This window comes from Pteropus vampyrus, unplaced genomic scaffold, assembly GCF_000151845.1.
Source record: "Pteropus vampyrus isolate Shadow unplaced genomic scaffold, Pvam_2.0 Scaffold81, whole genome shotgun sequence".
NCBI classification, from domain to species: Eukaryota; Metazoa; Chordata; class Mammalia; order Chiroptera; family Pteropodidae; genus Pteropus; species Pteropus vampyrus.
This window is the reverse complement of record NW_011888862.1, coordinates 4433466-4447333: the sequence shown is the minus strand read 5'-3', so window position 1 is coordinate 4447333 and position 13868 is coordinate 4433466. Positions and strand designations below refer to the sequence as shown.

The following is a 13868-nucleotide window of genomic DNA, read 5'->3' as shown; positions in this document are numbered from 1 at the left end:
ATAATTTAATTTTAACTACATATTTGAATTATTTTCTGAATTTTTTCTGAGCAGTTAAAAACCAGTTGCGAATACTGTATATTCGAAGAGGAAAAAAGGTCTCTTCAGATAAAACTAAGAAATTATTTTAGTTAAAAGTAATCACATTAAATGTCTCGTTGCTGGGAAAACTTCAATGTACACTTAGTCTCTAAAGTGCAGGATAAGCTTCCAGGGGCTTCTAATATGTTTTTATTTTCTTCTATTTTATTAGCAAGAAATAATCTGTGGAGTTTGTCCCCCAGTGGGCTAGGCTCCATACTGGGCGCATAGAAGGCTGTTTTCTGAGCATTTACATTGCAAAGAGCTTACATTGCTAATACATTTCTCATTAAAAATGTTAAATTTCCTTTATTTCTTAGTTTTTCTGCTATCTCTGATGCAATGGATGTTCAGTATTATCAGTGTGGATTAAAGCATACGGAAGATTTTCTTGCAGGTTGCAATTGTCGTTTAAAATACAGCATCTTTATTTTTTTATTTTTTATTTTTTACCACCTACAGCACCCAGTCTTCCTAGGTGGTTTCTCGTCCAAGTACTAACCAGGCCCAACCCTGCTTAGCTTCTGAAATCAGATGGGATTGGGCATGTTCAGGGTAGCATGGCTGTAAACTGTTCAGAGTGGCGTGGCTGTAGACCAAGATCTTCAGAGATGGCTCTTGATGTTATATGCCCATCGCTTATAAACACAGACCACAGTATGACCATTCTGGAATGTTTGAAACACATTCTGAGTTTATTTTACTCTGGAAAGCTAGTTCTCGCAAGTGTCTTTGTGTGGGTACCGTTCTATGCAATGTTGTTTAATATTTTATTATTGATGTCACTCGCCATATTTAGTAAAGTGGCCATTCTCTTTCTTTTGATGGAATTCCCACAAGGTCAGGAAATACCCTGTCTCTTGTCCAGATGGCAGACCTACAAAGTTGACAGTTCTCTCTTGTGGTTTATGTTTGGTTGTAAGATGGGCATTAAGCTTAGAAGTCTTCTAGTGGGCTGTCAGTTGCCGTATGATCAGAAAGGCTACCTCAAGTCACCAGTGTGAGACTGTAGTGGTCATTGGTACGCAGATAGCATCTTAAGTGCTACGAGGTTCTTGAAGATAATGAGGATCTGTTTTCTAGACTTTGGGAAACAGCGACCCCGCTGACCTTTGCTGCCTGTTCAGTGCAGTCTTCCAGGAGACCTGCTGGCTTGGAGTTGAGAGGGATCCCCTGGGGAGCATGGAGTCATCTCTGGTGATGACCCTTCTCTGGCCGGGGTCACAGCTCATCAGAAGCTTAGATTGCAGCCCCAGCAAACTCCTAGCCTACATAAAGTTGGGGGAAAGTAGAAAGAGACAGAAGGGCCAGGAAGGGGAACTGACATTTGTTAAATACCTGCTAAATGCAGGCATTGTGTAGATAAGGTGAAAACATAAAAGACACATATGTATATGTATATGTATGTATACGTGTATATGCAGGTATACGATGCCCTTGATCGCACCAGCAGCCCTGTGTTGTACACATTATTTCTTTATTTTACAAACCAAAGCAGACTCAAAGATGTTAAGAGTCTGGTCATAGATCTCCCCGAGGGTCGTTTGCTGATTTTTAAACCTGCACTTCCTGCTCGTGATTGTGTTTGTTTTTGTTGCTGTTTTGTAGTTACTCAGTTGGTTTGTTTTCCATGGCATCGCAAGGCCCTTCTAAGGTTGGCTGCTGCCCTATCTCCTCCTTTACCCAGAGGGCTTTGCTGGGCTAGAATTAACTAAGGATGTAGGGCAAGCCAAGTGGGGGTTGATGCTGGAGGAGCATAGGAGCAGACTGAAAAGAGCCTGTCTGCTAGGGTTGGGAGTTTGGGCTTGTCCTGAGGGAACAGGGAGCCATTGAAGTGTTTTAAGTGGGGCTTCTAGAAAAGTCACATTTTCTGTGTGTAGAAAATGGATTGGAGGCAACCAGTCACGGGACTTTTCTCTTACCTACATGATTTTACCTGAAAAAGAAAAGAAAGATATGAAATATTATGGTAACATATATTCATTATTTTATCCTTTGTGCTTTTCTGAATTAAAAAAATTAAAGTATTAAAATTAAATAAAACTCTTCTCTAAAGTTAAGAAGGAACTTAACAATTAGTTAGAATGCTAAGGCAACATCAGACAAACCCAAACGGAGGGACATTCTACAAAATAACCAGTTTGTACTTTTAATGGTTTCGGTTGTAAGGAGATTTGACACGCCAACTAAATGTTAGCAGTAACCCGGATGGATGCTGGCCTTGAAGTTTTGTTTCTTTTTGCCGTAAAAGGCATTAATGAGGCAACTGTCACAATTTAAATATCTGTACATGGATAATAGTATTGTACAATGATCATTTTTTCACTGATATTGTATTAATTTCATAATTTTTTTATAACTACACTATAGTCATGTAAGAAAATATCTCTGTTTTTAGGAAGTACATACTAAAAATTATCTCAAGTTTTCTCTCAAATATTTTAGAAAAAAAGAATGATAAAAAAAGAATAACCATATACCATTCGCCCAGATTCTCCCAAAGCTAACATGATATCACATATACTTTATCCATCTTCTAGCTTTGGGAGAATCTGGGCGAATGGTATATGGTTATTCTCTGTACTGTTTTGGCAACTTTTCTGTATGGCTGAAATTATTCAAAATAAAAATTAAAAATGTGGTGGAATGAGGAAGGGGTGGAGAGGACCAGGTGGGTCTGTATCCTGTCCCAGGAGGCCAGGCGTGAGGTCCATGGTGAGGGAGCTGCCTGCCTACATGCTGAGAGGTAGGAGTTGGAGGGATGCTTTTTGGAACCAGTGTGGCTTTGGGGTCTCGCAACCATTGTGACCCAGAGTTTCAAGCTCCCTTTAGCCCCTTCCCCACTCTTCCCCCCAGGAGCTGACCTTTGTCCGAGATTTGCCGTGTCACCAGGCCATGTTTTTGTACATTCTCCATACATACAGATACAAAGAGTAGTTGTAAAGTTCATCGAAATAATGAACTCTTAAGATGGAGAGGCATGAGGAAAATGAGCTGGACGAAGGCAAGGAATGTAGGCCAAGTAAAGCTCTCACTAGAGACCTTTGCAAGACTTGGGAACCTCCCTGGAAATGAGAGCAGATGCCACAGAAAATGATTTACATATTTAAGGCAAGTTTTACATTTTTTTATGTTTGGCTAAAGGAGTTCTGACTCAAATGTGTTGCTGATTAAACCGTCCTGCAGGGCCAGAGGTAAAATGTGACCTCTATCTCAGCTCATTTTCTTTGTTATTGCCCAAGGGAAGGGAAGATCTTCTCAGCTGCTAAGAGCCAGTAGCATGGAGGGGATATTTCTGGAAGACATGAAACTGTAGGGGCCTGTGACCTCTGACAGCACCGTCAAAATGGGGGATCCTATCAATTCCTGGTGCACGACATAAAAGTGGTGGGGGGCATAGAGAGCTGAGGACTTGGAAACCTCACAAGCGAGCTCTTTGCTGATGCAAGTTTGCTCTCAGCAGAGAAGGCATTCTAATAAAATGTGGCGGTTCTTAAACATATACTAAGCATTCATGCAATTTAGTTCTAGTTTTGCTGTAGCTTTAAGAAACAATGCTCGATGGAAATTAAACAAGGTTTAATAGAAGCAAGTGCAGATGGACAACACATTAAAAAGAAGAAACAAAGGAATTTGCCCTCCGTTTCTATCGCGTTCCCTCTAAACTCCGTGTCTTCCAGCCAGTAACACAGTGAATTGTGTTACTACTAATGGACTCAATGTCCTAATACAAGACTTTTTCACAGAGCAAAAATAGGTGAATGTGCTTAAGAAATGGACTTGGCCTTTCCTTTAAGCAAATGTCTGGTCCTTCTGGATTATGTAAGAAGATAAAAAGGGAAAGAAAACAGACGTAGGCAGTTATGTGTGCACTGGTTCTCTGCTTGGTGGGTGAGTAGGAATGAAGCAAAGGGAGTAGAGGAGCAATGAGATTAGAACATTCAAAACGATCCCAAATAAAAACCCAGTCGAGCAATCGAGAACCTTAAGATTTGGTTAAACTCGAAAACCATTAATTTTGTAATATCTTGTATGAATTACAACACATCCTCACAGTGGAATGCTTTGCAGTTTTTCCCAAGGCTGAGTAATTTCTCTATGTTTTGACATGCAAAGGTATCCAAAACAGAATATTGAGTTTGTTCTATTTTTTAAGCAAACAATATATGGTGCATAAAAGATAAAACAAACTGAAAGGACAAGTACCACGTTGCTAACAATATTTATGTCAGGCTAATGTGAAGGTGATTTTCTCTTTAGATGACATTGCGCACTTTCGCAGTCTTAAATATTTTCAAATTACCAAAAAATGAATGTATTCCTTTTTTTTGAGAAAAAACTACGAATATTTGCACTTTAAAAAATGTAAACAAGTTTCAATAGTTAACAATTTTAAAAAGCAGCTACGAAAGGGGTTCTGTTGTAAGATTCTATTATAGTTCAGGCTATAAATAAGACTAAGGAAAGCTTAGCATCCGTTAGAAAGCAGAGACGAGTGAGTCATCCCGTCCAGCTAAGACACGTGCAATTGGGCTGTGAATTGTTATCGTGTGTTTTCAGCATCTTACATGAGCCTCCCTCCCCAAAGTTCCATGACTGGAAAACCTGGCTGTGCCTTTTTTCAACCTCCTGTCTCCACCCGCAGAGAGCGTTCAATGATCACTACGTGATGGTAGACTGAGCTCAGAAGACGGAGCGAGTGGGTCAGTAAGGGAGAAAAAGTGTGAGTGAGTTATGATCTAATAGTGTTACTTTCAGAGGCCTCGAAACTTATTCTAGTAAAATCTCAGAGAAGCAACACTAAAACAGGGTAAAAAAATATCCTCTGGCATCCACCCAAGTGTCTTTCTTTTGCCATCCTTCATATTTTCTTAACCAGACTCAATTTACGTTCAGTTTTATCAGTTATACCTTTTCTTTTGGGTCTTTCTCGCACAGTTCAGCCCACTTTGCCATCACATCCACATCCCTCCGTGATCCTTCCGCCCTTGCCTGTTTTGTTTACTGTGTCGCCACGTTGACTCTCGCACAAATTCCAGTCTGGTCCCTGCCCTGCCACCTTGAACTCTGCCCTGCATTCGCTTCCCAGATCTTCTCCTTTTCCGCTGAAAGCACATGGAATGATATCCTAATTCCATTTGAGCTGGGCATTTTTAGGTTCATGTCTCTGAGTAGCACTGCAGCATCTCTTCTGGGTCATAAGTGTCCATGAAAATCCAGTGCTGGTGCCGAGATAGCCAATGGCAGGTGGTCTATGGTTCTGAGCTCTTGGCCCCCTGGGTTAAAGTAGGAATCTCATGAATGCTGTGTACCCTCTTTGGAGAAAAGTGTCCACACTTGAGAAATTGTGCAGACACTTCCCAGGAATACACAGGTCATCTGAAGCCCATTCGTGCTCCAAAATTATGCATCCCTGGATCCGATGCTCTATTTTAGGATCGATTAAAAGGAATGAGTTCATTGGAAATGAAAATGCAGCTAAGTAAAGAAAAGCATATTTCTAGCATACTGTTCGTGGAGAGAAGGAAGCACAATAAACTGAAGATAAGCCAGACTGGTGTTTTGCAGTTATTAGCATGATGTTAGAACTGGAAGGGATAGTTTCTTGATACAGCTATTGGCATATAGGTATAGTGCCAAGTGAATTGTATACTGTTTATTTGGGTGGCTCTAAAACATTTGGGGCCAAGTCATTGAGGGGTGTGTATGCACACGCACATGTGAGCATGCGGGGAGTGGGAATGTGTGTTTTAAACAGCTCACAGAACTTAAATTTTTAAGTACGTATCTCAAAATAAAGGATTTCATCTCCAAATTTATGTTTTATATCTGTTACATAAATTTATATATTTATGTTTCCTATATAGAGATTATTAAGTACATTGTAATATCTACACTTCTTTTAGCATTACGGACCCTAACTTTTAATTTTGATCCCTTTTCAGGGTGGACAAGCTTCATCTATACTATATCTGGAAATGTGTATATTGGTAAGTGATAAGTATGTTGCTTTGGGTTCAAGTGCAGTATAATTTAAACTACTGAAAGGGAGGAAAGGTGAGATGAACCCTTTCATGTAATTGAATACTCCACCTCCTCCTGTCCAGCACCAGTCCCCTCTACATCCTAGTACATTCTGGGACACCCAGGATAGGACACCTCTCAGCGTCTAGCATATTCAGAGAGACAGGAGAATGTGAACACCAGTCTTGACAGTGGCCATTGTGCTGTAGCATGTGAGCAGAGGTAAGGTCCAGGCACAGTTATGTGGGCTGACACCTTGCTATGATGTTGACAGCCTCCATCCTGGTAAAGGGATAGAGCTCTAAGAGGCTCTAAGAACAAGAATCTATCTCCCAGGAGGTAGAAGGAGGTTTTCTCTTATTCTGAGGGTTGCATATGCGTTGCTCGTAGAGTCTAGTCTACAAGGGATGTTCGAGGCTCAACCAACTCTCATTTTATAGATGAGGATAGTAAAGTCTAAAGAAAGTTATCTAACCCGACAGGGTTACACATGGGTAGACCTAGGACCAGAGCCAAGGGCTCCTCCAGCTCACTCCCTGTGCCCCACCTGATATTCTTTGTATGATGGCAGTGCAGGGACCAACTAACTTGTCATCTTAGGTCAGTCGGTCAGGGCCCAGTGACCAACTTCCAGCTGCCGTAGTGTCTGTTTCTCGTGGCCCGAGGCTTTCTCTAAAACCTGGGAAGGCTGCTCTGCCCGCTGTCAGTGCTGGGGAGGTAGCTCCCCCCTCAGGTGGGGTAACCGAGGCCCATGTGTGACGCCTTTTCCTAGAGCTCCCCCTGGGGATTATGTTCAAGCCGCCCACAGTAGGCGCGTGCTTTAAACCACACCCTTCGTTGTCTGCCTTCCCTTTCCTAATTTTCCTAGTTCCTGGACTGATGTTTCTTGGGATCTCCTCCCAAATAAACTCCTTACCCTCAAATATGCATCTCAGGCTGTGCTTATGGGAAGATGTAAAGTAAGAGAACCAGCTTCCCCTCTCTCCTTCCCTGCCATCTCATGAACAGTGATGGGTGGTGTGGTTTGGGTGGAGTGGGGCAGAGCATCTGACTGGTCCAAGATACAGCCAAGAATCCCATTTCTGAGACTCTCTGGGGTGGGGTGCTCTCCACTCTCGCAGGCTAGCCTCCTTAGCAGCGAACTTCCTAGGGCCCTAACATAGCCACCTCCTTGGACAGTGCACTCCCAGCCTCCAAGAGCTGGCTCTGCTTCAGGCTTGAAGGCCACACCTAGAGCCATTTAAATAATTTTTTTTTTATATTCTCCAAAATGGGGTGTTCAACCGCCTAAATTATTTTCTGGGAAATAATAGTAACAGACCTATGAGTTTTGATTTTATACGGTAGAAACGGGCTTAGTTTTTCTTTCCCTGAATAGCATTTCAGTTATGGATAGAAGCAAAATTCATTTATTTCAGCATTTGAGAAAATGTGGCAAAACCTGTAATGTATCACAAGTCCACGTGCACACACATTAAACTGCACACATATTAACCATCTGGAAGAGATGAAGCATTTGTTTTTATGGTCTTCTGAAAACCTTGAGCATCACATAGTTCTTTATAACAATGTAGAGTACAAACCATTTTTATGGAGGTAGCACTCCTGACATGATTTCAAGAGAAATAAAATAATCTGCACCAATGGAAGGTAATAAAGAGAGCATATGACCCCTTAGGTGGTAAGGATACCAGAAATGTTTGTGTAGAATGAGAAGCAGAGGAAGCAAACTTTCTGTAAAGGGCCAGACAGCAAATATTTTCATCACAGCGGGCCATAGGTATCAGTTACGATGACTCATTCCTGCCTTTGTAGCACAAAACCCGCCACAGGTAATACAGAAAAAATTGGGGTGGCTGTTCCAATAAAACTTTATTTATGGCCACTAAAATGTGAATTTTCACATATTTTTCATGTGTCATGAAATGCGATTGATTTTTTTCAACCAATTTGGAAATGTAAAAACTTTTTTAGCTGATGGGCACTACAACAGCTCACATTCGATTTGGGTTTAAATGGCGTTGTAAGGAAGGAGGGGAGAACGATTAAGAAATAATCTTCAAAACTGTTTTAATCAGTAATTACAGCCTTGTTTTCTGACAGTCCTTTAGTCCAAGAATTTAACAAGTGAAAAGCTCAACAATTCGAGGGGGTAAGAATGGCTTCCACATCTACTTGTTTCTGGAAGTGAGGCCGATTTTCCTGAGTCATCTCTATATACTGGCCTGGTCCCCTCTTGTGACCATGGGCCTCAAGTGCAAAACATCTGGCAGGAAATGGGGTCACAGTCTGTAGCGCTGGAGTGAACTTGCATCTGTCCAGAATAAACTGGACCTTGGAGAGAATCTAGCTCTGCAAAACTGGCCTCTTGGGATTCTGCTTAACCAATGAGTAACTGGCCAGATGACCTCATTTGAATTTTATCTTTTTCCCTTCCTCCTACCCACCCCCCCAATAGAGATGCTAATGAGAAAAACAAAAGAACAAGAACAAACCATCAGAGAAAAAGAAATGACAAAGCAGAAATAGCTATTGAATATATATCGACTTATAAAACCTATAGAGAGAATCCAGAAAATGCTTTCTGACTTTACTGCCTCAATTTTATCTTGCTTATAAAACCAGGATGGTACCTGCCAGCCACAGATGGTAGGAGCTGATAAGCAAGTAATTATCTTCTTCCAAATGTCAGGTACCTCCATTCTTTTTAAATAGATGTTACAAATACATATACTTTGTATATTGGGCTGGAATAAATAGACAGCACTTTGGGTTGAGAAAATAATCTGGGGAGATTCCATAAAATGGAGATTTAGGAGGACCATTAAAAATATTAATCGATGCAAGAAGTGCTTAAAAGGTGAACGAATCAATAGGTTGAGTATGACAAGGTGGAGTTTTGAACAGTAGAAAATGCTGGATATTAACTAGTTGTCTAAGTTAATCAGACATCTTCAAGTTCAAGGTGACACCCTGATGAGTTAGCAGAAGTAAAATTAGTAGAATTTATACTTTGTTATTTAAAAACGTTTTTATTTGAGATATTTTATGCTTTTCTGGGATCTTAATTTTTGATACACTGATTTCTTTCAAGCCTTCTAAGCTGATTGTTGAATAGTAGCTTTAAAAGTTGGGCCGGAGAGAAATATTTGACACAATCTTTTACTGAGGCAACAAGTCCTTTGACCAGCCCTCAGCCGAAACCTGTGTAGTACATGATAAAAAAAAATCCAAAGACGATAAAAACTACATGGTCAGAAAACCAATAGATCCCAAGGATACTAGCGCTGAACCCCTTCCTTGTACCTGGGATACAAATGACATTACACATTAACACAGAGATTGAAAGGGTAGAATTGTTTATATCCTGTATCCCCGAAGCTGGGACAGTTTATCGGCTTGGATGCCAGTCCCTCAGATGGACCATTATCGAGTATACTGTTGGGGCTTAGAAAATATATTTAGAAATCTAAAAATGTTTGGGGTTATTGAACTGACAGCTAACTGACTTATACAGATGGTAAAATGTTTCCAACTTATTTAAAGAAGTAATTATATTCATGCTTAGTTTATGCTCGATTCTTTGCTTCTGGTTCTGAGTAAGAAGTTTGACATGGCCCCTAGATCTCAGTAAAGGTGAAGACACACATGAGAAGCCCTCCAAATTGACCTCCGCTTATCCCAAATGAACTGGACTAACCCATGTGCTTCATTCAATATGTAAATCAATGAAATAGTGTGAAAAGGGTATTTCTGGAACAACTAAGTCAAATATTTTGCAAACGTAAATTGCTAAAGAAAAGCCTTGAATTAATATGGGAGAGATGACAGTAAAAGATTCGGGGAAACCATAATAATCTAGAAGGATTTCAGTGGGTCAATATGTGTATGCTTTATAAGAAAAATGATGCTTCAATCCAATCAGCAGACCTACCTCGGCTATATTTCTAAAAATTGCCCAATGAAAGCACAGTTACATTTTAATTTAAAATAAAATGTTTAAGGCAGTTCGTGATGATCTGGATTGCATCGGATAAGAAGACTGCAACTTATATGTATAAAATTGATATAAAAATCTATGAAGTAGCAGAATATGTGGAATACAGAGTAAGTGGGACAGCAATTCTTGAGAAGAAAAAGAAAAAAGATATTTGGCATATAGAGAAAAGTTGCATAGCAATTAATCACACACTGAAGATGCAGCACTAACTTTAAAATATGTTTTAAAGTATTTTGCCCTTTTATAACTCTTTAGGCAAACAAAAATATTTGCAATTCAATTGTTTTCAGTTAAATTTTCCTTAACTGCGCTATTAGATTTAACATTCTTGGCATAGCTTCTCAATGGAAACTATTTATTATCTGATTTGGCTCTATTTATAATTGAAAGTAGTCAGAAACAATGAAATACATTTTCTTTGAGACTTATTTTAGGTTTAGGAGATAACCAGATGAGTGAAGTAGCATAGAAATGACACGAAGATAGAATCAGTTTCTTTGCTTTCTGTGATCCTGTTTTCAACATTTCCTGCAATAATACGGAAGCTAAGGTACACTTAAATGGTGAACCTGGAGACCTGACTCTAGTGTCTACCTTCAGGTAGGGCATTTCAAATGGCCTCTTCAGAATCAACACTGTGATTCCTCTCCTAGATCAGCAAGGAGAATGGGCAGAAATTTGTTCCATATAAAGTTAGAATGAGCGATCTTAGGAAAACATGAACTCTTTGTATCTAAGCTAAAATTTCTTCCCAGACTAATGAACACCATAGTTAAGCGAGCCCCTGATAGGAGGTGCAGAGAAATCCCAATTCAGCATTATTTTTGAGAGCTGTCTTGTGCCAGCTTACTCCATTAAAACACGGTGAAGGGACTTTATAAACCGTTTGGGTCTATGCATCATGAACTATCCTGCATGATAAGATTAGGGGCCAGGAGTAGACCATGTGGGCAGTGGTTGTTACATGTGAATTAGTTGATGATAAAGATATGATTTATTGCTCCCAGGGAATCTCAGTAAAGCACACAATAAAATGCTCTTCCATATCACAGTTAAAAATATTATCCAACTTTAAATGAGATTATTCTTATACTCCCAGAACTCTTTTTTACTGCCAGATTCTTGCATGAGTGGAATATTAACAGAGTTCTATCATTCACTTCCATGGCATTTGTTGACCTAAATATTGGATGAAGAAGAAACTTTTAGTGGTGTGCTGGGGCTGCCTCTTGCCAGCTCGCAAGAGCTGGTCATGCACCTCTTCCCTGACCTCACATTGGTCCTTAGCTTGAAATTGGCCACAATGGGAGCATTTACACCATGGAAATTGGCACACGCTAAAATCAGGCTTGTTCTCTTGTCTCTGAAGACTAGTTTTAAACATTAACCAGCACACCATTGCCTCTGGGACAGAGGTTCTTAATCTTTTTTGTACCATGGACCCTTTTGACATTTGCCAAGGCCCCACCTCTGAATAGTGTTGTTTTTTTTTTTAATTCAATGAAGTCATTAAAATGTTAAAAGAACAAATTTATGAGATAGTTATATGTGTGCATCTCTAATGACATTTGAAATAATATGATCTAGCAGCAGGTCTACTCTGAATTCCAATGATTAACATAAACTGTATTTTGAGATATCTGTAACGCTGTACTGTGATATGAAAATATCTGTGGTTTGTACTGAAGACAAAGTCATTGGTCCAGCTAATACTATGTCGTTTGTTGGTTACATTCATAACTGAAGGAAAGGCCACATTTTGTCTTAGGTGTTAGTGAAAATAAGGATGTGATTTATCTCCTGTCCAAGTCCGTTATTACTCTGAATTCTCTCCACGGGCCCCCTGGGAGCCCACTGACTCCGGACTGAGAACTCCTGCTCTATTAGAATCCTGTTCCATGTTTGCAAGCATCAGAGTGAACCCTGTTGCTTCATATAGGTTATCTCTAAAGAAGAGGTGAGAAGGAGGATTTCTCTGGAACATATAGCTATGTTGGGACTTCAAGCAATATTCACAAAATTCAAAAATTATGTTTCTGTTCAAATAATAACTCCTCAAGCTATTGTCTTCATTTCAATAAGCCCTTCCTTATTGATTATTATTGTCCTGCAGGTATATCTCCTTAGACATCTTTATGGGCTTCTCACTCTACTTAGAATCTTCTCTCTGTTGTCCGTTCTCATGGTGGTTCTATGCCACTTTGGCTTTTTCTGGCCTCTTCTTGCAGAATCATTGTTGTCATTGTCAAGTCACTACATAATTCTGCTCCTAGTGAGAATCATGTTAGACTCCTGTCTCTCCCACTGTTGCCAAATGCTCTAGATTCTTTCTCAGTTCTGCTTATCAAACCCATCCCTATCTTTCTGAGTCCACTCTCCCAGTTCAGACCGTAATTCATTTTCACTTAGATTGTTACCATAAACCCCTAATAAATCACCTTAACCTCAGTTTTGCCCCCTTCCAGTTCTGTGCTCTGCTCCCAGAGTTATTTGTCAAAGACACAGAACTGACCATTTCACACACTCCCCCCGACCCCACATAGGCCCTCCTTTCTATATGGTTAAGGATGGCCCTCAAGTCTCCCCTTGATCTGAAGCCAGTCTACTTTTCCGTAGTTCTTCCCAGAAGAATGTTCCAGCAATGGTAGAAAAGGTTCACCATTCCCCCAGAGGTAACCTGCACGTTCCCAGTCCCCTCGCCTAGGATGCCCTTCACCCTAACTTTGCCTCTTGTAGGTCTCTCTGATCCTACAGGGCTGTTTGTCTTAACTCCTCCACAACAGATCCTAGGGTCCTGAATTAACCCCTACGGTCTCTGCTTCATCATCGAACTTTCTTATTTTTGCCTTTAAGACATAATTTCGTTTTTAGTCTTTCATCTGTGAGCCTCAGTATAGAAGAGATAGAAATGTATCTATCCCGAAGACACCCCCCGACACACACACACAGCATTTAGCGCTGGGCCTCGTTCATAGTTCAATAGCTATCCAACTTACTTATTTTTCAACTGAATTATTCTCTGATCATTTTGTGTATATATATTTAGTTTCTCCCAATGAGATTTTGAATTATTTGTGCAGAAGGGATCTTCTCTGCCCTTTTTTGTATTTTCTCAGCACTATCAATTGTAGGTGCTCAATAAGTACTTGTTGAAATAGTGATGGCATTTACTCATTTTTGTAAGTATGCTTCATTCTCAGGAGGATCATAATTTACCCAAGGAAACACTCTTTTTAGCATGTAATGCCGAGGATTTTGCTTATTAACCGAACTCTTAGGCGTGACATTAAAGGCGTGAGTGGAAGCAATGCAAGATTCACCTGCCTGTTCTTTTCTACCATGGAAACCAGCCAGTTTCAGACTGTAATAATTGCAAATATAATCAACCAAGAGATTTAAGGAGATTCCTAAGTCTGTTATTTCTGAAGTTGAAATGAATATTAAGGTGCTATGTAAGTTAACCAAATTTGTAACCATACGATAAATATACTGTGATGAGTATTAAATTTAATGGGTCATCTTTTTTTTGTAGGGCCTGATGACGCACAACAAAAAATAGAACCCCATCACACAGCAATATTGGGGGAAGGTGACAATGTCCAGGTGGAGAACAAGGTAAGTACTAAAAATCTTTAATTTTTCTTAACTCGTACTTTTTACTAGTTTCGAGGGAAATACCTAAATCTCCAGTGTAGCTGGAAATTTTTTCTCCCTCGGACAAAGCAACTATGCCAGAAGTTTATCAACCTTTTTTATTAATTTC

General features: G+C 39.9%; 1 protein-coding gene and 1 pseudogene across 1 annotated transcript in view; one reads left to right on the top strand and one right to left on the bottom strand.

Moving 5' to 3' along the window:
* Positions 1-13868, top strand: part of PIR (pirin) — an 89327-nt gene that overhangs the window by 65014 nt on the left and 10445 nt on the right. Inside the window, exons 9-10 of the mRNA XM_023532347.1 lie at positions 6027-6071; positions 13638-13720. Of these exons, the coding sequence (XP_023388115.1) occupies positions 6027-6071; positions 13638-13720 (128 nt within the window). The remainder of the gene's footprint in view (positions 1-6026; positions 6072-13637; positions 13721-13868) is intronic.
* On the bottom strand, positions 535-653 carry LOC111741752 (annotated as a pseudogene).